The sequence below is a fragment of the Muscardinus avellanarius genome, assembly GCF_963383645.1.
Source record: "Muscardinus avellanarius genome assembly, chromosome: 2".
Lineage (NCBI taxonomy): Eukaryota > Metazoa > Chordata > Mammalia > Rodentia > Gliridae > Muscardinus > Muscardinus avellanarius.
Window position 1 is genome coordinate 165,847,187 of NC_137787.1, and position 26,192 is coordinate 165,873,378.

The following is a 26,192-nucleotide window of genomic DNA, read 5'->3' on the forward strand; positions in this document are numbered from 1 at the left end:
TCATTATTTAGAATAAGCTGTCTTAAAATTAAAACAAAAACATTGTGTAATATTTTCTTTCTTTTTCTTTTCTTTTCTTTTTTTTTTTTTTTTTTTTTTTTTGCGGGTCTGGGGATGGAACTCAGGGCATTCGACCTCCAAGCTACACCCCCTGCCCTAATTTTTTATTATTTATTTTGAAACAGGGTCTCACTGAGTTGCAGAGGGCCTCACTAAGTAGCTGAGGCTGTCCGTGAACTGCAATCCTCCAGTCTCAGCCTCCCAAATGCCAAGCATGCGCCACCACACCTGGCCCGTAATAGTTTCTAATAGTGTTTCCTTACTGTTCGTAGAGATTTATAAAGTCTTCATAAAATGGAAAAGGTACTACTTAAAAAATTGAAAATATTCTCTGCATTCTGCTTATTTATACCAAATTGATACGGTAAAATAGAAGAAATAACATTCTAGGTGTTGGCCCATAACAAAATGCCATAGTTTATACTTCGGGTAGAAAACTAGTACATGTTATTAATCCTTTTCTCATGATATCATTAATATATAACACATTTGAATATATATGTTCAAATATTTTAAAGTAAAAAGTGTTTTATACAATAATATATTAAATAGTTACCTGCTGTGATAACTGATTTTTCTATTCTTTACCATAAAGATCCAAAACAAATTATAAAATGTACTTCAGAGTGATACCATTCACTTCTAGAAACTCAGGGCAAAAATCTTAATAAAATGACTATTAGTACACATGCCATCTGTGTGTATGTATGTATGTGTGTGTGTGTGTGTGTGTGTGTGTGTGTATGTGTTATTGAGAATGAAACCCAGGGACATTTAACCTTGGAGCTACACTTCCAACCCTATTTTATTTCTTCCTTATTTTGAAACGGGTCTCACGAAGTTGCAGATGGCCTCACTAAGTTGCTGAGGCTGTCTCAGACCTATGATCCTCTTGTCATAGCCTCCCAAGTACTGGGATTACAAGCTAGAGCCACCACACCTGGCTTCACATGCCATTTTTAAGTAACCTAATTTTAAGCTATAATTTAAACATTCATAATTCTTCCCAATAATATAACAATGTAAACTCTTATCCAGTCTCTTGCAAATTCTAAAGAAATGGATACAGTTCCAAAGTACAGACTGTAGTATTATACCTTTTTCTTCTGTTCAGAAATAAATATTACCTACCTTTAACCATCATACGTAATTGTAATTGTTATACAATATGTAAGTGGGTACACCTAGGTTGTTTTGGATTATTTTATTATTTTGAAATTCACTATAAAGAATGTTTTCTTATCTTTTATCTTCTATTGAATTTTCAAAAGAAACTATAAACAAGAGGGAAATTGGGCACCAAGATCTTTACTTAGTAAATAAAATAATAAAGCAATTATAAGACTTGTTTAAGTAGCTATATTCCTTATTAACTACATTATTACTGGAAACTAAACCTTCCGACATATTGTGCTGCCTGTCCTCTCATCTCAGTGTGGATATCTCTGGAGTGACTTATCTTGGTCCTGCTACAAGCTATTCAAATATTATGTAGCAATTTTTAAAAACAATTTTGTACTAAGTTGACTACTTATTCTTTATATTTCATCATTAGATTTTCTTATTTAAAATGTTTAATGAAAATGACTAAATTATTAAATATTTATAAATGCATTAAAATTGATGAAAGATTAGCTTTGTACTTTTTTGTGTTTTTTACTGTTGGGTTAAGCAACTATGTGTGAAATGTCAGCATATGAAGACATCTTTTGCATAGAGAATGATGATAGCCATATGGCCTATTCACAATCAATTGAATTACAAACCATGGCAGTTCTACACTTTTAAGAGATGCTTATGTGGTCTTCCATTAAAGGTCCACTAATGTGACATTTGTGAAAAGGTTTACATTTGGACCTACTTTCCTGATGGTATGTGAAGCCACAAAGAGCAAAAGCATCAATTAAAAGTGTTTACATATAACTTGACGGCTAGCCATGCTGAAGTATTTCTCATTTCATATGGATTTTTTTTAACTTCTCGGGTAGTTCTTTCTGTGTATCGCCATGCTTATAAAACCTTGTTATTATTGTGTAATCTTACTCATCAAGCAGGAAGATGGATCTTAAAAATTATTGTTAGGGAGGAAAACATTCAAGTTAAAAAAAAAACTTTCCACATTTAATCTGTTCAACAATAGCAAATTTCTTATGAATCAGTGATACTGTAATTGAACTGGAGACATTTTAGAGCAAGCTTGCTTTGGCTTTTCACCCTCCGATTTGGAATCTGCTCACAGTACTGCCAGCTTAACCAAAAAGGATTAACTCTCATATCCAACTGAGAACACAGATAATTCTCAGTAATTGGTAAAAAATGAAGATGAATGGGGCTGAGAGATAAGGAGCAATTAGCTCATCAGCAGTTACAGCTGTGCACTCAATCCGGATCCATCTCTTGAGTCTCGGCCCCTTTTAAAGAACCTTAGCAGAATAAGCACAGGACACCCCTCCCCAAAAAATTGCTATACCTGCCCATCATTTTTCTAGTCTTCCATTTTATTTCTTTACTATACAAAGACACCTGTCATAGCATGCTATGTAAATTACTACCTCTCTCAGGACCTATGTCTAAAGCCAATCTTCTTTTTAAACTTTTTTTTTTTATAACAGAAACCAAATGACTACTGTAGACACTCTTAAATTCCCTGTCAATCGTTTCATTATAGCAGCATCATCTGTTTGAAAATATAAGCAATTCCCTCATCTAATTATAGGAAGGATTTGAGGTTCATTAACATTGCCAAGGCAGAGAATCCGAGGTGCAACAGCAGAGCTGTGCTCGGTGGCCTGCCTTCTCAGTTTTCTTTCATTTGCTTTCTCAAGGTCTCCAAGACTTTTTCCTGAAATCATAAAATTATTTTTTTCCTTACAAATAGACATGTGTGTTAGAAGAAAGGAAATGACTCCAGTGTAAACTATTCTATTTCTGCAAGCATAGCTGGTTTAAAAAAAAAAAAAAGGCAAGGAGATATTGAGCTCTGTAAGATAGTGTTATCTCGCTGTCTGCCTGGCTTTTTATTTCCCCCATATATTTGTTTGTATGTTTTTGTTGGTTGAGTGATAGGAAAAGTAAGGGGGGAGGAATACAGTTGAGGAAAGCACAATTAACCTCAAACTCAAGCTCGAAACCTCTGTATCCTGGGAACTATTGCAAGTTTGGAAAAATGAAAAAGATCCCTATATTTGGGGCATGTGAAATGTGTACGGGTTTGTGTATCACTGCGTTGCTGTAGGATTGCCTGTGTTCCAAAGTGTTCAGAAAGACAAAATACTGAAGTCTTAGAATTACTTCACTTCCTTAAAGAAATAACAGCAGTTAGGGGGTTACAGCAATAGTTTAAACAATGAGATTTTCTTGGGACATCTGTTTTGAGATCACATTTTGAATAGATATGAACTCATTTCCTACTAAGCAAGCAATCTACTATTGTTGATAGCTGTTTACCAGTTCTATGAGTCAGATATTAGCTAGTGGCAAAGGTCCCTCTCAAATCCTCCGAGTATTTTTTAAACTGTGTACATAGTGTTTTCCTTAAATAAAATGTTAAGAGAAGTAAAAAGCGCATTCTTTTCCTGCCTCTTAGTAAATCATGCTTCACAAAACTTTGCACTTGGGAATAATATCGAATGCATTTATTTTTAAAGACTTATTTCCTCTGTTGTCTTTAGTGAAGGGAGTAGAACCCTAGGTTTAGCAAGTATTTAAATAACATAGATACATTAAGAGATGTTCACTATGTCAATATTTACATAGCATTGAAAAACTAGAAGTAAGTTTCCTTTATTTAGATTAAGCCAATTGTGATTAATTTAGTATCCTCAGAAATGTGCATAATGCCAAAAGAGATAAACAGATAAAACATAGTTATAGATGCTATCAAATTGACCTTGGGTTCACTGGTTTTAAATTCTGCCTTTCCAATATCCCAGTTTCAATTTCCAAGCAGCATTTTTTAAGCTGGTTATGCAGATCAGTCCTGAAAGCAAAAAAATAGCAATTTATCTGGCCTCTGTGTTGTGGATAGTGTTGCCACTAAAAAGAATCCAGGACATTTTTCCTTCTTATCTGCAATGTAGCTCATATCAGCCAACCTGTCACAAGATAGTACTTGATATAAACAAGAGATTGCTAAGACATCTCAGTAATCAATATCAGGATGGCTACAGTATGGAAACCCCAACTAGTGCATATCATTTGTCTCTGCACCTATTTCTATGGCCAAATGAAGCATTAATTCAAATCATAAATCTATGGTGATTTAAATCTGGGAATGAGCACCTGCCTGCTTTAATGATTTATTTTGTACATTTCAGTAAGCAGGAGATTTGTCCATATGAACTGACAGGTCACCTTCAGATGCCAGGAGCAGACTGTTTATCACCATGCAGACGAGCATCTCATCTTAGCAAGTAAATATTAAACTAAAAGAATCCAATTGATTGTGGATGAGGGAGAATGGCGACATGGCCATATATTTTACTCAGCATGTTGATGCCTCACTCAGATCTATCCCGAGGTCCTCGCTGCTTCCTACAGTGATCATTCTGTTGGAAGGATGTGAGCTCAAGGTTACCAGGTAAAATTGGGGCATAAAGTAATTATTTGTCAGTGTCAAAGATTTCTTTAAACACCACTTTGAGCTAATTTTTAGGAGGCGGATTATGAACTACAAGGGATGATCTATAAAGAAATAGCTCTGTCGCCTCACCAAACCAATCAAACCAAACCAAGCAAGAGCAAAATTTAGTTCCCAGGACTAAAGAAATCATTTGCCAAGGAATCCGTCTAGGGGGTGGGGAGCCTGCTTCTATAAAGTATAAAGGAAAGCCTAAAATGTTCAACAGAACCTGTGGGCCGGATGAGCTGAGAAGGATGAGTTGAAAAGAGCACTCAATTGACTTCAAAAATGTGGCGCTGGGTGTGGGCATTACTGCCTAGCAACAATACATCTTTAAGTAGCATCTCCCGGAAGTGCTTCACTAATTCAAAGAAACACTGATAGATTGATGAGAGCAGTAAGTTTGTATCCTGACGTACAGTCTTCAGAGATTCTTGGGATTTCTTCTAGAATTCATATTCCTCAATATCTCTTCCTTGCTACTTCACGGTAACAGATTCTCCTGGAAGATCCGCCATATTCTCTCATAAGAGCCCACTTATTTATCCGTTTTGCCCAGAGACTGTATGCCCCTTGAGTACTAACAAAACCCTAATGATGTAACAGTTGCCCCTTAACCTCCTCACAGGCCTGCAACTCAACGAATACCTTGCAGAGAGGAAAGGAAAACAGAGGAAGCAATTGTTAGAAATAAATACGAAGAAGGTAATTTTCAAGATGGCAGGTTTAGAGAAAGGGCAATAGCCAAAGCAATACAAAAAACGCCACACAAACAACGTGATAAGTAGACATTGCAATGAATAATGAGATAAATACTAGACACATCTTCTAATTCTCATGATGTAGACACTATTATTTATACCATTTTCCGGATGTGGCCTGTTAAGCTCAGCAAGTTTACATAACTTTCCACAGTCACAGAACAAATAATTATTTAATACTTACCAAGAGTCATGCATTGTCCTCAGCAACAGGAAATCCTAGTGACAAAGAAGACTGTCCAGTTGGGCACCTGCTCTGATTTCTGGGAACACAGCTCCCACCTCCACCAGTGCCTTTACTCTCTCCAACCACCCTCCTCCCTCTCCACGCTCACCTTTCCTTCTCTCCAGGTACAGGTCTAGGGGTACAGAGTTACTCACAAAGGATAATATCATAAATCATATATCCTCAGAGGGCAGCAGCATGTGAGAATAGAATGAAAACAGCAATGATAAACCTTTTCCTCCAAATCAGCTGAGGATATCTACACTACGCATGACCTACATGTCTTAGAGACTAGCCATGGCACCAATGATACCACATCTCGAAATATTAAAACCTTTGGGTATGATGGTGCACACTTGTAATCCCAGCATTTGGGAGACTGAAACAGGAGGATAGCAGTTTGCGAACAATGTCAGCTACTTGGTGAGGTCCTTTGCAACCCAGAGAGACCCTATTTCAAAATAAAGAATGAAAAATAGGACTGAGGATATAGCTTGGAGGTAGAATGCTCCTGGGTTCCATTCCCAGTACTGCAAAAATATATACAACAACATATCTATATCTATATCAAAACCTTCTAGGAAGGTTCAAGAAAACTTCTGCTCCTGATCCAAATTGGAGTTAGATGGGGAGTGTCAAACTAAAGAAGCAGTAGAAACCACCAACTAATTATCTTAATGGAAGAGAAATTATTTCTCCCAATTAAAATACAAAAAAATGCAAATTCTTTACATTTTAGATTATTGTGATAGCCTTCATACCTAAATAATTAAAGTAAGCTGCAATTTGGCATGTAAGCAAATGTCATTCCATACTATCAAATATGAAATGCATGGTAACACTTCGTTACAGGCCCTCTTCCCCTTATCTTATGCCTGTTTGTTCTTCAAAACTAACAACTGCCCAGGAAAATTCAGAGGCACCTTGTTTTAATATATTTTGCTTTAATTAATTAGTGATTAACATATTATTTATTTGTTTATTTTATGGTACTGGAGATTGAACTCAGGGGTGTTCTACCTCTGAGTTATATCCCCAGCTCAATATTTTTTTTATTTTTGAAATAGGATCTCACTAAGTTGTGGAGGGTCTTACTAAGTTATTGGGTTATCTGTAAACCTGTAATCCTCTCGTCTCAGCATCCCAAGTACTAGGGTTATAAGCATGCACTACCACATTCAGTTTTATATTTTGCTTTAAATGTTATTATGCTGTCTATTTTAAGAATCACTCCTCAAAACCCAACAGCTTACATTTAAGAGCCTATTCTAAAAATCTGAAAGCAATTCAGGCTATGCTTTGAAATGTTAACTACAATTTGTAGTGGCCAGTAACTTATTTTTAAAAGTGTTCAATATTACCCTATCTTGTTAGCCAAATTAAAATACTTTTATTTTAAAGCAATGTATATGTAATAGTTCTAAAGACATTATTATACTTTCTTCACTTCAATATTGCTTTTAACTTTTTAAAGTCTAATTTTATTTGTACTGACCTTGACCTCAACAAATCTCAGCCCTTTCTCCCTTCTCCCTAGAAACACTTAGAGATGCAAGCGCTGATATTTTGCTCAGCCCCTTTCAGCTTCGGAGCCCTCTCTTTGGGATGTCTTCTGTATCTTTCCATCTTTCCTGAAATTAACGCCACTACCTATTCACCTCAAACCATCGCTTACAGCCATTTTCAATATCCCTCACAAAGTTCTGATGAAAAGTACTCTACTTTCCCCCTTTTTGAACTAGACACTGCACTCTAGCACTGCTGAAATAGTGATACTTCATGTTTTTTGTATATGTTTCAAAAGGACTTCCTACTCTCATGTTCATGTTCAGCATGTTTCCGGGAAACTGTTGTGAAAATAATTGTAGCTAAAATCCATGCAGTTCCTTAACTATGCCTTAATGGAGTGAAAGCAGAGTTATCGATTAACTTGCAAAATGATCTGTTAAAATGCTACACAGAAAAGAGAATTTAACTGAACTAGCATGAAGTTTTGTATTGTTCATATGTAGATCTTGTTTACATTCTAGAGAATCTAAATTTCTCTTATTAACTTATACATTGTGTTTTTCTTTTTTTGCATTTAAAAGGGAAATGACATAGTGCAGTAACAGAATAAAATTTTTACTATACCAACACCCAGATGCTAAATATTTTATTAATAAAAAATTATAGTTGGCATGGTGGCACGCGGTTATAATCTCGATACTTGGGAGGCTGAGACAGAAGGATCTCATGTCCGATGCTAATCTCAGCAATTTAGTGAGGCCCTTCGCAACTAAGTGAGACCCTGTATCAAAATAAAAAGTTAAATAGGGCCAAGGCTGTAGCTCAGAGGCAGAATGCCCCTGGGTTTAGTCCCCAGTACCACACACATGCACATACACACACACACACACACACACACACACACACACACACACACACACTTTACTTTCAAGATTGTGCTTGACACAACAAATAACCCAAATGAACATTCTGTAGTGGCAAAACTTTGATCTGGTTCTGACAGTTAACTTTTCATCTGTTTTTTTCATACAGCAGGAAAGAAAAAACATCAAGAGAAATTAAAGTTGTATTCTTTTATGCTTTTAAAGTTGATTTTCTTAAAAAAAATGAGACAAGGATAATGGTTCTATGTAGATAGAATTCTTCAAAATAATCCTTATTCTTGGCAGCACATGAAAAGATTAAGTTTACCACACTTCCCACCCACCCCCATCTATGGTTTTCCTCTACGTGGTTTTAATTACCCCTGGTCAACTCTGTTCTAAAAATACTGAAATGGAAAATTCCATAAATAAATAAATAACTTTTATTACAGTATAATTTTGTAATTTTTCTATCTTAGTATTACAAATTTCGTGTTCTTACTGTGCCTAATTCATCAATTAAAAAATTATCATGGGTATAACTGTAATACAAAATATATAGTTTAGTACCATCCACAGCCTTAGACATCTGCTGGAAAGCCTAAAACATGTGCTTGTTGCATGGATAAGGAGGAATGATAGTATGTGGGGGGTTTTGCTCATTACAAAATAATAAATGTATTCATGAAAAGAATTAAAAATATAAAGTCTATAGTTTTATTTACATATATATTTTTATCATCTTATCTGTACTCAATATTTTAGAATTCTGATTATGAAAACTTACTTGCATTATGAAATAAGTTAACTGAATTCTAATGGCAAAAGTTACAGACATAAAATTGGTCCTATAATGAAAAAATAATGTTTATACTTACTTAAAGCGGCAAAATAATATTTTAAAAATATGCACTGTTGTTGAGCTCAGAGTACCAACCTTTTGAAAAAGTAGCAAAGGGTTTGGTTCTGGAAAAGTAAGCAAGCCTGCTGTAAAGTGATCACAATCAGCTTCAGTGAACATAAAAACTCACCAACACTTGAATTCATGTCCCCATTTTCAGAATCTGCTCCGTGTTGGTTATTACTGGCATGATAGCTGCTCATAGCTTCTAATTTGATCTTCTTCACCTTCATTGCTTCAGCAATAGCTGCATTGGTAGCAGCCGCAGCTGCTGCAGCTGCTGCTGTCAGACCTTAAAAGAATAAATTAAAAATGAGGTAATCTAAATTCTGATTTTTAATGTAATAGTCCATGTGCTTTATAAAACTCACATACAAATATATTAGGGTATCTGACTGCAACATTCTGATAACATAGATTCATTCCCAACCAGCCAATGAAACAACATTTATCAAGAGGAACAATGCTCGCTAAACCTTCAAATTAAACACAAGCAGAGACATAGTTCAGACACAGAAGGATAGTAGTGGACATGCAACCAGAATCAGCTCTCACAGAAGCAGATCTGAACATGTGGATCCCTATTTACAATTCCCTAGAGTTGCCTAACAAGATTTCAGCATATGAACTGCTGGCTTGACCCACAAGCCTCCCTCTAAGGAGTGTATGTCTGCTTCCATCACCCAAAGCCTCTCCATCACAGTATCGTGTTCACTCAAGCTGCGTGGAGCATGCCACCATTTCCCAACATGAGCCGTCTTGTCTCTTCAAGCCTCTGCTTTCCTCCATGCCTTTTCTTTCTGTGGAATGACACACTGCCCTGACTTCCTGGCCTCCAGTAAAACCCTTCTCCTGTTAGAAGTCTTACCTCTCATTATCCCAGCTGAGTCATTGATGATTGATGGCTATCTTCTTCTCCCCTCCTAAATCATGTTTATACAGTGTGTGTGTGTGTGTGTGTGTGTGTGTGTGTGTGTGTGTGTTACAAGGGATGGAAACCCAGGAGCATTCTACCTCTAGGCTTCACTCCCAGCTCTATTTTATTTTATTTTGTTTTATTTCATTTTGAAACAAGGTCTCCCTAAATTGCCGAGGGCCTCACTAAGTTGCTGAGCCTGGATGCTAACCTGTAACCCCCTTGTCTTAGCCTCCCAAATACTGGGATTACAGTGTGCCACCATGACTGGTCCTGTTGATACTTGGCACAGGGCAAGCTGCACTGCAGAATGTCTATTTGTGCATCAGTGTTTCTTACCAGGTGGTGAACTGCTTGAGGACAGGGACAGCGTGTTACTACACAGCTTAGTATCCCTTTTATGCAAGGTGTTCAGGAAAAAGAAAATACAACAGCAAATCCCATGCTTCTGCTTTTTAAATTTCAATGATGCAAGTGACATAAAAGTAGTGTAATTACCTTGGTAACCTTATATAACTTATCATTATTATTCTTACTTTACAGATTAGAAAACTGGGGCATAAGACTTAAAAGAGCACATTCTAGTCTCAGAGTTGACGCTTTCATCTACTATGTTGTGATGTTTGTCCAGAATATTTTATCTCTATTTTTGAAGAGAACTACAAGGAGGGATAGACTGAAAATAAGGTTTGATACTAGTTCATGAAGGATCAGAATGCTAAAGCCATTCTGTTCTGACTTTAAATATTTATATATACAAACAGTCAAAGTAGGATCGTAAGCAGGGAAGTGGTTTGTCTGCTTACACATGTAAACTTTCATCAAGTTGACTCACTTCAGCCTGGCCTTCCTCACTGCAAAACAACATATAATGGGATATATGGACAATGTATATTGTCTCCTAATTCTAGAACTTTCACAGTCTGTGAGACCACATGTACTCTTCCCCGCTTTCTTGACCACTTTCTTTATGTTCCTGCTGCTTCAGTACTTCTGACTATAGCCGGTCCAGCCCCCTGTGATTTATTCCGATGCCCAGCTAGTAGATTAGAGGCTGAGCACCCCTCTCCTCCTTTTCCTCCCCACTAATCATCACTTCTAGTGATTACAGCAAATAACTTACAGCCCAAGGAATTATAAGAAATTCTTTCAGGGTGAGAATCTCTGCTGTGTACTCAGAGGGTAGGAGATTTCACCTTCCCTTCTGATCAGAATGAAGAGGTCCTGACCATTTTCACCCCAATGCGACAAGACTTCCAGATTGGATCTTTGCATGAGAAACTAACATCCACCCCTTAAAAGGCACTGATCTAAATTCAAAGGATCCATCTGGGTTTGGTCTGAACATTCACTGCCTTTTAAGTCTCAACTTGAACTGATTCTCTCATCTTCCTATGATTGAATTTTCTCCCCAATTACTCATTTCCTTCAAAGATGTTTCAAAACGTTTTCTTTCCTGTTCTCTTAAAATTCTCTGTGTGTTTCCCAGAAAATCTCTTTTCCTCGATTTTCCCTTGCCACCAATGTGAACATCCCATGTGTCCCTTTCCTTGGTAGCCTGACATTGACCTCTCTCCAGTTTATAACAATTCTTAAGTTTTTTTTTTTTTATTTATGCTTCAGGAAGAACATCTTTATAGTATTCAAATAAAAAGATCTACAACATGAAATGTAACTGCTATTATCACATGACTCCAAATCAAATTACGTAATATGAAACATAACTATGTGTTATTTGGCATTGGTCAAAGAAGATTAAGAAGATCGTCTTTATCAGGTTGTTGCTTCTGTAAAACCATTCTAATCTCAAAGAGAAAAGACAAGGACCAAATATGACAAGCTAAGTGAAGAAAGTTACATCATGGTTAGTAGAAAGCAAGGCAAAATGTACATTTTAGTTCCTCAGTAATAAACATCCATGCCTAGCAAAGATTCCTGCAGGTTATCTGCGGGCTAGCACAGACCAGAAACTTGAAAAATTATATATATTCTTAGCACTTACCTTTTAAAACTATGTTTTATATTTTTATTTAGCTGGTCAAATTTATAATACTTTTTCTGTTCTTTCGAGTTTCATATATCTAATGCAATTCTAAAATATATATGTGCCATGTACACACACACACACATACATGCATGCATGCATGCACACACACAAACACACATACACATATAAGCACATGCTGTAACTTAACTAAATATTTATTTTATATTTTTTTGTGAAACAAGGTCTCACTAAGTTGCTGAAGGCCTAACTTGCTGAGGTTTGCCTCAAAGCTATGATCTTCCTGATCTCAACCTCCCAAGTACTAGGATTATGGATGTGCACCACCATGACTGAGTAACTACAATACTTTTTAATATTCTACTTGTAGCCCAGTTTTATGAGCATAGGAAGAAAACTATGAAATTTCCAACAGTTACTGATTTTGATTCTACTAACTCTGCTAGCTGTTTGACGGGAGTATCGATTTTAATTCATTCAAATTCACAATTATTTTCTCCAACTCTACTGCATTCATATTCTTCCCCTATTTTCCATTTTCACTGTCTCTGCAGGGCCAGCTCACATTCTTTCTTCTTCATTTGAGTCCTTCAATAAAACCTTAGCAGCTTCTGCTTCCTCAGCTCCAATCTCTCTCTCTCTCTCTCTCTCTCTCTCTCTCTCTCTCTCTCTCTCGTATTGGAGATGGAACCCAGGTGCATTCTACCTTCGAGCTCCACCCCCAGCCCTATTTTATATTCTTTATTTTAAAAAGGGTCTCGCTGAGTTGCAAAGGGTCTCCCTAAGTAGTTGAGGCTGTCGGAGAACTGCGATCTTCCTATCTCAGTCTCCCAAATGCTGGTATTACAAGCGGGCACCGCCAACGCCCAGCTTCCAATCTCTTACTATGTGTGCAGTAGTCTACAGGACCTTAGGAAAATGACAATCTGATCAATCCCCTTCATGCCTGCTCTTAGTCTCCTGTCCTGTGCCTCACAGGGCTGTGAAGACTCAGTGCTCAGTTCACCACTAGTGTAGAATCCTGGGTTCCCCCAGCTCTAACTTGGCCTCTGTGCTCTAGATACACAGGGCGTCTTTTATGTCCCCTAGTGAACTACATCATACTCTCATTCAAGTCAGTCTTTGGACTGCTTTTTCCACTTTCTGAGAAGCCCCCAACCCCCTTACCGGAGACCTGCCTGTGTCTCCTTCATGCAATGTCTTTAGTATTATTGCATCAGAGACAGCAAACTCAGATTCCTAACTCCGCACTCTCTATCTGGGAAGTAGTTAACAATCTTTCATAATTGAGCTCAATGCTCACTTTTTCCAAGAGCCATACCTGCCTTGCTCCAATTCACTCCTCAGGTAGAGTTAGTGACCCTCCAGCTGGAGGGTTCTCCTCTCTGCCGGATATGAGTTCTCCATCCCTATTTGTGAATTAGAATCAGCCTTGGAGCTTTTAAACCCAGTAAGTAGCTAAGCCCTGCCTTCTCCAATTCTGACTCAGGAAGGCCAAGTTGGTGCCTCTGCAGCTGTATATTTTGGGTTGATTTTTCTTTTTCATGGGCCATTTTAATGTTTGTAATCTGAGTAGAGCCAAGCAGTCCCTTGATTTCTTTCTTGCCCTTTGGGGAATACTTTTCCAAAAGGGGTATAATTATGGATAGTTCGTTTAACTATGGTATAGCACCAAAAGGGTAGAAATATTTTTTCATATATGTATCCCAAACTTCTACTGCAATATTAGGCATAAGTTGTCACTGAATGAAAAAAAAAATGCTTCTCATCCTAGATGACTTGAAGAGCTACAGGAGATATATGGTAGTTATTTTGACAGCGTCAATGAAAAGTAATCTAATCCATGATTTTTCTCTAACAATAAATGTGACCTCCAATTGTTCTTGAGAAAAGGACTATGCATTAAACCAAGGTTACTATTTTGTATGCCTTATATGATGTAAAAATACCTGTTTCTTTTTCTTTACTATTTGATCAAAACCAATTTTATCACTTGCAATTTAATTTTTTTTAAGTACTATGGATGGAACCCAGGGGCATTCGACTTCCAAGCTATACCCCCAGCCCTATTTTTTATTTTTTATTTTGAAACAAGGTCTCACTGAGTTGTAAAAGGCCTCACTAAGTAGCTGAGACTGGCCGCGAACCACAATCGTCCAGTGTCAGCCTCCAGAATGCTGGGATTACAAACATGCACCACCATGCTGGACTGATGAATAGGTTTTTATACAAAACTTTAAAACACAGTTTGTCTTATCATTGTCCAAATTTTGATGTAAAATACTGCTGTGGGTTCCATTTTGTTCTGCTTATTTTACATATATTTTAAAATCGGGCTACTAGTAAAAGTTTTTTTTTTTTTTTTCTGGATAATCAATTTCTTTTTCTTTCCCTTTAGATATTCCACTACAGTCCACCAAATTTCCTGTAGAATTAGTGAGCAACATGGAAATTATCTAAAGTCACTATCATATAATGAATAAGTACAAAGTCATAGTAAAAAAAAAAAGGCACTCTGAAGAGATGAACTTTGGACAACATTCATCAAATTTATCATGGGTAGGGACAATGATGCTGACCTCCCAGAGGTAGTATGGAGAATTAAGATAAAATTATATATGTAATATCCTGGATACATTCCTCCACAAAAGATAGCTGATATGAGGTAATAACTCATCATCATGTCTTTTTGTTCAGTTATACTTTTGTCATATTACAAAAATGCAAATATGACAAAAGGTACTTAATAGCATAGAGTGAGAATTTAGCCATTTGACAAATAGATATCTAAAAACCATGTTTCTAGCAAATCATTTGATTTAGCTATCTACATTGATCAAATTTATCATAAAATCACTAAATCTTGCTCTGTGCTGTACTGATACAAAGCCTTTGTTATCTCAAACCCAATGCATAGATTTGTCTTCTGGAAGTTATGCAGGCATTGTTCTCCTTTAACAGCACTATTCTACTTTGTAAAGATAGCAATTTTCTTCTGCTTTCAACTTTTATTAAGACAGACTTTAAATTCTTCAAATGCCGTTAGGCAATCCTGATCACTGTCTTTAAAAAAGAAAAAGTATCCCCATTCTATTTACTTCAAGTAAGTTAGTGCCCTTATTTATAAATAGAAGATTACAACTGTAGATCATAAATATCAATAAAAGAGACATATTGCTGTCAAATTCTTTCTCTGATCTGTTTGTTTGCTCATTAACTTGAAAGGTCCAATCTTTGATCTTTGGTTTCAAAGACATCAAGATGACTTCCAAATGTTTGATATGTTGTCTACTTTTACATTGCATTCCATATAAAATGCATTTCCCAAAGCCTAATGGTTGAATAAAATGGGTTACAACCAAGAGATGGTGAGTATTCAAACCTCCCATATTTTCGACTTTTTATTAGTCTTTGTTACTTCACTCAAATTTAGAAGAAACGAGTTTAAACACACAGTAGAATATAGCCAATGGTAGTTGTTATTAATATTCTGGAATTGATAAGTTATTTATGTCTGGCATTCTCCCTACTGATTATTCAGGGAGACAGGCGGCTTATAAATATCTCATCACTTCACCGTCACAGAAATTTCATCGACAGTGCTCATGCACAGCTATTAGCAATATGAATCTAACCATTACAAGAAGGAGGAAAATCGAACATGTGGCATTAATACGCAGGCCTGGTTCCTAACCATCTGATAGGCAGATGGTGTGAAGCGGAATCTCCAGCTGAAATGAAGGGGCACATCATTTAAAACCTTGTTTGCATTCTAACTGATATCAGTGCCATATTGATATACATGATACATCATGGCAGTATTTGAACAATCTAGTTTGTTTCAGTCATAAATGTTTACAGCCTTGTTTTTTTAATCTTATAAGCATGTTCAGAAGAGTGTATTTTTAATTTATGAAACCTATTGTTTACTTCTGTTGAACTAGAAGATTAGTGGAAAGCAGGAATATTAAATTACTTCAACCAGAGCAATATAACCAAGACAGATGAATAAAGTGGGTTTCTATTTTCAATAAGGATGTTAGTAAAGGAATTTTAAAATTAGCCCAGGCATTTTGTGCATTAAATACATTTATTCATTTAAACCTTCCAGCTATTTTTCCCCAAGTGGCATACAGAGAAACTTAATGCTTTACATAGTCATTCATTTAAAACTCTCACTGTGCGCAATTAATCTTGTCTAACAATTCAATTCAGAAAGTAAAACATCAAAAAGCATAGTTCAATTCAACAGTCATTACTGTGAAGTAATCTTTCTGCTCCTGACAGTTTCTATAGACACTTTGCAAAACTATTTTGAAGGTGCATTGTAAGCTCCATATGAGTTTGAAATACAATTCAATTGAAATCATTCCAAGTCTTAGAAGAACTCTTGGCTCAATATAACAACTTGAGAACACCAGTACTTTTTTACCACTGTTTCTTCCTATCCTTATTTAAATATTAGCTGTCCAAAACCTGACATTAATTTCCGGTTATATTATTTTTCAGTACTTTCTAAATAAATGAAAATTGTGTTTGAGCCATGCCTGTCCTCACTCTTCAGTGATTAAATAACAGAAACAATAAGCAACTGGAATAAGCAACTTAATTGTGAATCTGGTTAGATTGAAGATTTTCAGAGTGAATTTACGTCTTAATGTCCATTAGACTGACTTTTCTTGCCCTTTATAACAGATTTGTATTCTGCAGAGAAAAGGAAAATTGATCCTTGAGGCCACTAATGGAAACATGCCCTATACCAGTTTTCAGTTTTCCAGTTGATTAGATTTTTTAAATGTTTGTATTAACAACAACAACATACTAATTTGGAAAATCATACAGTAAGAAATATATTATCATAATATTGGCAATCACTGGTAAATGAAATATACATCATATTTAGCATTCTTTTTCTAAATAGTTTAAATCTCAGCTTCCCAGAAGAAAAGGGATTGTGGCAACAAGGAAATCAAAGAGAAGGAACATCATGGGGGTGTTATTTGGCCATGCATAAATCACAGAGAAATTTCCAGGGAACTTTTCGAAAAGCTCACTTTCTGATTCTGACTCAGAGAAATGGGTTGAAACATAATCAATGAAATTTTTATAATTTGGTTTTTAGTTAAATGTTAGCTAATTTAAGCAAAGTCGAACTTGGCACATAGCCCTGAATATATCATTTTTATTCCACTTTCAATATTACAACTGAAGCCTGGTATGGTGGTACGCGCTTGTAATCCTAGTACTTAGGAGGCTGACACAGGAGGATTGCCAAGTACAAAGCCATCCTCAGCAACTTAGCAAGGCTCTCCAAATGAGGAATAAAAAATTGGTCTTGGGGTATAGCTTTGAGGTAGAATACCTCTGGGTTTAATTCCCAGTACAGCCAAATATATATAGTTACCAATAGGAAAACATTTCTAAGCAACCATGTGGGGCCTAAACTTATAAAACATGGAATATAGAAAGACTTTACCCAATGTAACCTTTTTGTCTCACTGATGATAAAACTCAGGGGTAATGAGTGTAATCATTTTCATAAAGTCATACCATTATATAATGACAGAGTAAACCCAGTTCCTCTTACAGTTCAGCATTGGCCACACTGAATCTGTCAATAAATGCAAAAAAAAAAAAAGAACAGAATTCCATAAACTATGGACTCTTTGAAAGAAAATAATACTTTTTCTCCAGAAGTCTATGGATTACATAAAAAGTCAAAGTTACAGACACTCAGATGATGTCACAAATATAAGTGGACATCACTTAGAAACCTACTATAATTATTGATTTGTGACTCAGTTTTACAGAATTTAGACTATTTTTCTTCCATAGAAACGATGGTGATTCATCTTTATACACAAAGTTTTAATCCTTTGTGAAATATAAAATTTGTGATATTGGCCTGAATATTATATTTTACATACAGCACATCAGCAGAAACAGAGAAAAATGAATACACTCATTCTCTGCATATCTTGAAGATAGAAAAAATTCTAAATACAAATTTAAAAAGATAAACATTAACTTTAATTTTCTTTCAAGCACCCCTTTTATTATATATTATTTTCCTATTCCCTCATAAACTAGGCACTCGATGTCTCCATGTTGGTCTAAGGCCCAGCATTTCTTACAACCTGTATTACCCATCAAACAAAATTATTCAATGAATTGACCCTAAGCAGGTGGCTCTAGATAGCACGAAAGTGACTGGCAGTGTATGTATGATATTCAACAAGGATGTTTTCAACGAGTCTACTTGTTAATATACTGGTGACACTTCAAGCAATATAATACGTGAAAAGAAGAAATGGCATCATAAGTTTAATTTCCTGTGAAAGAATAACCTCATTGGCATTTTAGCTTAAAGATAATCTCTCCAAATGGTCTACTTTTCTCAATATCACATGTAAATCCTCCTAAATCCTTTGATACTTCAGTAAGTTTTATTATTTCTCTCCCTCTCTCTCTCTCTCTCTCTCTCTCTCTCTCTCTCTCTCTCTCTCTCTCTCTCTCTTTTTCTTTTCCAGAATCCAGGTATCATGTGACGTTCTGTCAGAATACTTTTGTTGGTAAGGAGAGAAAATGAGAAAAAGGAACAGATAACTATTTTTTAAACTCAGGCCTTATTTAGAAGGGACTTAGTCAATGAGATAAAAAGAGCTGGAAAAGATGTGGTCACAAAAGTTTTCTGATGCATAAACTTTTTCCAAGGAAAAGTCTCATGAAGGGAATGTACTCATATAGAGAGAGAGCAATTAGGCGCATTTTTTTTCTTTTTAAATACAGGTGAGAGTCTTGGACAGTTGGAAATAATATACATGCGCAATCACTGAGTAACAATAATGACAGAGGAAGCAGTGGTGGAAAAAATACATTCTTTATTTCTTTGTCATTCTCCTCTTGCATGAATATCAACATAATTTAATCTCCATAATCAGTAAGGCAAGCATTTTCCTCATTTAGTTTTAAGGAAAAACATGAATGGCAATAGTGCCTGGAAAAGGGGGGGGGGTGTTGGTTTTAAAGTTGGATCATAGAACAATCCTAATTAATTAAGGATTAATTTAAAACTACCCAAAAATCTACCCTATGAAGAGAAGATTCAAAGGAAATATTAGATATGATACATATTTTCCAGTGATTGTCAACTCCTAGAGGGAGTATTTAGTAGATGAAACCTTTTCTTGGCCCAAATTTGTAATTATAATAAAGTTGTTGGAATCTTTGATTAAAAATTGGCCAGATTATTTAGATTTATTATGAGGTCACCTTATGCCTTGTTTTTCAAGAATAAATGCTATTCCAATTTAATACTATTTTGCTTATAAAGTTTGATTAGTACATTCAATCCATCTCACCAAGAAGAAGCAAATGGATGTCATCTGAGATTACCAATGGTAATGGTTGATATTATATTATTCCCCTTCCCTCTAAACAATCATTGCAATGACAAGCATGTTTAATTCCTAATATGACCAAAAAACATGATACTTTTATTCTCTGACAGGGCTTTATACTTTGCTTCAGTGTTAGCAAACCCTCAATTTTTCTAACATCTCTGCATTATAGGAGCAAAGTCGGTGGTTATACTGATCCAATGGCTTCTCTTGACCTAATTTGTGTTGTACTATGAGATTCTATTAAAAGAAACTAAATCACTGTGGTAGATTTATTCACCTTAAATAATTTAAGCTAATTGAAAAAGAACCAAAGTAAAACACTTCTCTCAAGCATTCAACTGCTGCATGTCAATTAGTAATTTAAACAACCAGCTAATCACAACAGCTTTTTGAGAAACACGAACCTGTTCTATGGACACATCTCTGTACCTTCACTGATAGAAGTAAACATCACTGCTGATTCTCCAAGTATGTGTGTCTCTTCTGCAGTAATTAGGCAATTCCCATAAAGTGATTTTATTACTGGATTAGAAACTTTTTCTAATTTTTTCAAATAATTTTGAAAAAGAATATATGGAAAACTAAAATAAATACCTGGAAATTTCATATTTGATCACTCTTTTGGCAATTAGGTATGACATTTTAAACTTATAATAATGTGACTTATGAAAAGCAAAATTTAAAACATTATTGCTATCCACAAAGGGATATATTATGATAAATAAAAACTAACTTCAATAGGTCTGTTTAAAAATTAAGAGTCAGCCTCATCTCATTGCATTATTATTTTTATTATTATTGAATTGCATTTTTGTTTAGATAAATGTATTAAATGCTATTTTAATTTAATCTGTAGTAATAATGGTACCTAATGTTACTACGGACTACAATATTCTAATTGTCCCATCATTATATGGAGCTGCGATTGCAAAACCAATAAATATTTTTCTCATGCCTTAATTTAATTATTCAGCTGTTTGCCAAAGCTGGACTATGTGGCATACTCACATCTATGACAGTCAGACCAAGAGTTTCAAAAGCCTTTTGCGAGACTTCTAACCATACATCTTTCTTAGGAGAATTAGTAGAAAATTCAAACATAACTTTCTCCTGGAAGTAAGGCCTTTTGAAATATTGTTTGAGTGAATACTGAATAAAGACAACACACTTAAGCAGACTTTCCTCCCCTTTAAACAGCATTCATCTTTTCAAAAGCAATAGATTCTCAGTCCACACGGAGTCTGTTGCATTATTCATTTCATGTGCAACCTCACGCTGGACCATAAATTGTTACTTTATCTAATCAAAGGAGACTTAACTCTACAGAAGGTCAAAGGTTTAATTTTGTGAAGTATTATCTTACGCTATGAGTTTAACCGAAAAATAGAAGAAGAAAAACAGCCAAGAAACTGGTAATAAATGAACCTTTATTGCCTCGGGCATTGGCCTAGTTAATAAACTTTCATTGAAGGTTTCTTTCAACTGTTACGGACAATGAGAGGGAAAAAAATCTTAAATTACAGCCATGTGTGACTTTTAAAGCAGTCATTCTTTTTTATCTCAACCTCCTTAGCTCAGGGAAAAAAAAAAAAAGACAAAGAAAGATTGTCTTCAATCTCTTAACCAAAAATGTATGTTTCTAAACAGATGAAAAAGTGCAGATAAACTTTTCTAAAGGCAGAGGTCAGCTTTGAACAATATAGAAAAAATGCATTTTTTAGGTGTTGAATCTTGGAAAACAATCTAACTCGATGGAAAACTACAAAAGAGGAAGAGAAGACATATTTTCTTCTCTATAAGTCTTATGTTCAAACCCTAGTCTTCTGCTTAGCAAAACATAATGTCTTATAATCTCACCAGTATTGCACAGTCCACTGCAATTTAATATTAATTAAATATATTAAAAAGAAAACATGTTTATATATTACCTGGGCATAAATCCTTCTATCGTCAGAAAGAAAAGCAATAGTAGAAAAATATCTCATTTTACTGATAGGCAATTAAAATTCTAAGAGGAACAACTGTATCTTTTTAGCTGATGTTCTCAACCAATAATGCTCCGTGTCTAGTTTTTCAGTGTTTTCTAAAAAAAAATAAAAAATGAACTAAGTTCTTCTGAACTATATCCCATCTTTTCAGGAAGCACTGTGTTGAGAACAAACGTTACCACGGCCTCAAATACAACATGTTGGTCTACATAAAGAAGTATAAATAAGGTAGATCTTTAGTCTACCTTAGGGTAAAGGGAAAAGGCAATGATGTGCATGTTTCTTCAGACATTCTCCAGCAGAAAGGGAAAAAGGCTGCTTCTTTAAGGATAACAGGACAATCCCTGCTGGATTCCATCCCCAAGTTACAAAGCTCTCAGCAGAGGCCCCAACCTTCTTCCCACCCAATAGCATTTAGACAGAACCAGGGCTCTACTTCATGCAAAGGACATGTCCTCAGGATGCTATCAGGCCACCTTTGAATCTAAACATGATGGCTTCTTACCAGCACCAGGTGAGAGCAAGACCAGGCTCCCTACTAAGAAATAAGCTCTGCACAGTTGGGGGCCAATGAGTTCTACTGGGGTCAAGGATGAAGCACTTTATACCAGGAGCTCTGCCTCCTTTCTAAATTTGCCAAGAGGAGCAGAGAAACTTCTGAAAAGAACAAAACACAGAGATTAAAAATCATCTAACTCAAATTCTGAAAGAAAAAATAAAGAAAATTCTATCCACAGCATAGTAAGGACTAACACATAGAATCCTAAAAACACAGTTAAACCTGAATATCAGAATCTGAAGCATATTGAGACAATCAGTTTGCATTATTTTAAACAATGGTTTTAGAATGAATAAATAGATTTTGGTCTCATGTAATAAAATATAAAATGATACTCCAAGGTAGCAAAGAAAAGCACTGTTTGAAAAGGGACTGATAAGATGGGTTTCTTTCTACCTATTGTATAACACATGGTCAGAAAACAAAGATAAAGCAAAGAGAAGAAATGTAAGCTACTTCCTAGAAAAGAAACACTATATTTGAACGTGTGTAGTGAATGGCTCCTGTGCAAATACATACACACTCATAAAAGATTTAGAATTAGCACTGGTGGTCATACTTTAGTTTCAGCTTTTTTGTCGTTTTTTTGTTTGTTTGTTTGTTTGTTTGTTTCAGAGTTTTATGTGTTTGTTTTTGTTTGTTTTTACTTACTGTTCTTTAGGAGAAAAAATGTCTGAGGTACTTTTAGAAGCTGACCTTAAGGTCAGAGAAGCATGGGAGAGTAACAAAAGCAGGTATCTCAAGTCTAATTATTTGTTCCATTAATCAAAGTTTTATGGGTTTGGGAAAGTTGTGCTATAGTACACAGGGTGAATTACAAAAAAAAAAAAAAGAAAGATCAAGGGAATTCAAAGGATTTATTAAAAGTGCAGACTGTAACTCTGACTAGTGTTTTAGCTAGATAGACACAATTAATTGATTGTAATATTGTGAAACTTGAAAATGCGGGGAGAACGTGCTCTTGCCTGTAATGCAGTAATGTAGCAAAACACTTATAATCTTGCAACCAACAGGAGCTTTTGTTGGTTTTTTTTAACCTAATCCACAGCTTGACATAGATCCTAGGGTAATAGAACGCAGTTATTTGATTGAAATAATATCTAAACATCGTTGCTCTAGCCTGGTGGCCTAACAGAAGTCTGTGTCTCTGAAACCGGAGAAATTCAAGTTTGGTAAAGAACTCGGACACTGAGTGCTAGCTTGAAAATTCTTCAGAAAACGCTTGTGAGACTGGAATGTGATATTTATCAGGACCAAAACCAGGTAAAAAAAAAAAAAAAAAAAAAAAAAACCTCTCTGAAATAGATTTTCTTCCAAGAAGTGACACAGTTAAATCAAATGATTTTATTTTACCATTAAAAGTTACTAAGAGCTGATAATCAGAGCATAATATATGTTATTTAAAACTGTACACTATTTGGTGCATAATAGTCTTATAGTCTCACATTAAATATAAAAAATGAGAACTGGAAAAATTAAAGAATTTTATTTAATTCTTTAATTAAATCTGGTGGCACACACCTTATCCCAGTACTTTGGAGGCTGAGGTAGGTAGGTTACAGGTTCTCAGTCAGCCTCAGCAATTAAGTCAGGATGTCTGCAACTTAGAAGCTGTTTCAAGATTTAAAAATGGGGCTGAGTAGCTCAGAGGTAGAATGCACCTGGGTTCAATCCCCAGCACCAAAATAAATGAATAAATAAGTAATTTCAAAGTGACTCATTGCTCCAACTTTCTCTAGTTGGGGAAGAAATGCAATCCATTGGTACAAGTTGAGTGGTTTTTCTTACAGAGAAGTTTGAACCATATATTTTGTAAAGTTTAGACATGTATAAAATTTTAAATCATTCAAATGCTTTCTAAAAATACCTGAAAAGGATTTCACATATAACATTTAGTGAAAAAAAAACCTCTATACTTAGCTTGTTTTATTCCATATACTTCAATTTACAATAATAAGAATGACATACTTGAACCTTTTAGTGAGAAAGAAATCATTTCTAGGTTTGCATTTGAAGCAATAAATGAACATTGATTAAACTTAAAGACAGTAGAATAAAGCCTTCATTTCAATGTGTATTCAGTGAATTTCAAAAGGCATAGAAAATACATCATGACTATACACCAACATTCAGGCACCTTGTAGAAACCGCCTAGTAAAAAAGTAGATGAATAGAGAAAATAGGGCATTATGTAAACTTGAGGCTGTGGAAAAACCACAATTGGATGTTTGAACACTGTGCTCATGACATTTAAAGAAAGAAAATGATTTTTTATTTATTGTCTGTCATCTGACACTATCGATTCTCTTTATAAACATTATAAGTATGTTAATAAAAATGATACGTGGATGACAATTGAACAAGTCTGAACAATGTCACCAATGTGAAGTCCTGGCATATTTTACAAATTACTTTGTAAAAGCATGATCTGTGAAGCTAGGGGAGGCAGGGTTAAAAGCAAGTAAAATAAATTCTTAAATTAAATAAAAAACATCATTATCTTAAAGACATAAAAGCCCCATACAAACAGGATCCAAGTACACAGCTTGTGGCTCTTTATATTAGTAGAGCAGCAATGTCTAAGGTCTGATTTTTACCATATTGTCTTGCTGCTATCTGGTAATACATGCTCCTGATTGTGACAGGTTAACAATTGCAATTCAGGTGTTCAACAAAAACAACAATAAAAATCACAAATCACAAATTTATCAATGGAAATCTAAATGGTGGCACAGAGAGGATGGGGGAGCAGAGTCGGGGAATGGAGGAAGATCGCTGAGTGCTTTGAACTTCATTACAATGTATGATTACCATGTTCAATAGTAATAAAAAATAATTTTAAAAATTAGTGAAGACATGCTTAGCATATGTTTCTTCTTATCCCTCAAAGAAATCTTTCTCAGGGATGGCCAAAAGTCTCTCCCCTGAGAACTCTTTGGCCATAATACTATCAACAGATCCTGCCCAACTCCTCACAAGCAAAGGAACCACGTTGACTCACACCTAGGATGGAACAGCAGGCTGCAAAAGCGGGGTTGGAGAAAAAATCATGAAGAGCTTAATGAGATTAGGATTGTTAGAAATGAAGGGTTGATATATAGCTCTTGGATAACTATCAGCAAGGCCTGCCTGTGACAAAAGATAAATTGTGGAATATTTTTAAAAAATAGGTATGCATTAAACTAAAAAAGAAATCCAATTGTTTTCCTATTTCAAATCCTTCAACATTTTAATCTTTCCCATCCTTGTTCAACAGAACATGTAGCTCCTAGATCACAGAATAATGTCATTGTTTTTCTCAGGGACTATTTTGCTTCTTAAAATAACAGCCTTGGTTCTCATACAGAAAGTGTCCGCAAAATTATATAGTCACCTTGATTTTTACATTTAGAGGTACCAGAGACAGAAAAATTAAATAGCACTCAATTGCTTTGAGTTTATTTTGCCACCACTGTCTGGAGATATCTAGAGAATAAACAAAACAATGGTATGTCTACAGAATATGTTATAAGATAATGCTCTTCATTTGCTCACCAGGCAATCGAATATGAACCAAAAAGAATATGGATACCAAGAGACTGGCTACTCTTGACCTGTCTTGAATAGACATTTAAACATTCCTAGTGACAGTGGGATGGTTAAAACTTGTGGTAATTAAGCTGGGCATGCTGGTGCACATTTGTAATCGCAGTACTTGGGAGGCTGAGACAGGAGGATCACAGGTTGACGGCCAGCTTCAGCTACTTAATGAGCCCTCTGCAACTTAGTGAGAACCTGTTTCAAGATAAAGAATAAAAAATGGGGCTGGAGGGTGGCTCAGAGGTAGAATGCCCCTGGGTTAAATTCCCAGTTCCAAACAAACAAACACCACTGATAATTCTTCAGTGCTTTGATACATCATCAGAATGATTTAATTCATGTTCTTCCCTAAGAATGCAGACTAGTGCATAAAAACTTGAAACAGCAACTTTAGAGCTCAAGATCAGGCAAAGAAGCATGTGTGTGTGTGGGTGTGTGTGTGATCATTGTGAGGGTCAGGGGACAACTCAGCTTTAAAAATACACATTTGCCGGGCATAGTGGCGCACGTTTGTAATCCCTGTGCTTGGGAGGTGGAGACAGGAGGATCGCGCAGGTTGGAAACCAGCCTCGATGGCTTAAGAGACCCTGTTTCCAAATAAAAAAAATATATATGTGTGTGTGTGTATTATATATATTATATATATTATATATTACATATATATATAATATATATCTGGGAGTGTAGCCTGGAGGTAGAAGGGTTTCCAGGTACCCCAGTACCACCAAAAAATAATAAATAAATAAAAAATAAAAATAAATGTTTATTGCTACACGAGTGCTGTTTGATTTTTTTTCACTT

The 26,192-nt window shown here is 35.4% G+C and overlaps 1 protein-coding gene across 5 annotated transcripts in view; it reads right to left on the reverse strand.

The window, feature by feature from the left end:
* Positions 1-26,192, reverse strand: part of DACH1 (dachshund family transcription factor 1) — a gene marked incomplete at both ends in the record, with an annotated part of 402,920 nt that overhangs the window by 173,132 nt on the left and 203,596 nt on the right. For 3 of the 5 annotated variants that reach the window (XM_080688906.1, XM_080688904.1, XM_080688903.1), the window contains one exon: positions 9,072-9,233. The exons of the other annotated variants lie outside the window; for them this stretch is intronic. In XM_080688906.1, coding sequence (XP_080545032.1) covers positions 9,072-9,233 — 162 coding nt within the window. The remainder of the gene's footprint in view (positions 1-9,071; positions 9,234-26,192) is intronic. 5 annotated transcript variants of the gene reach the window in all.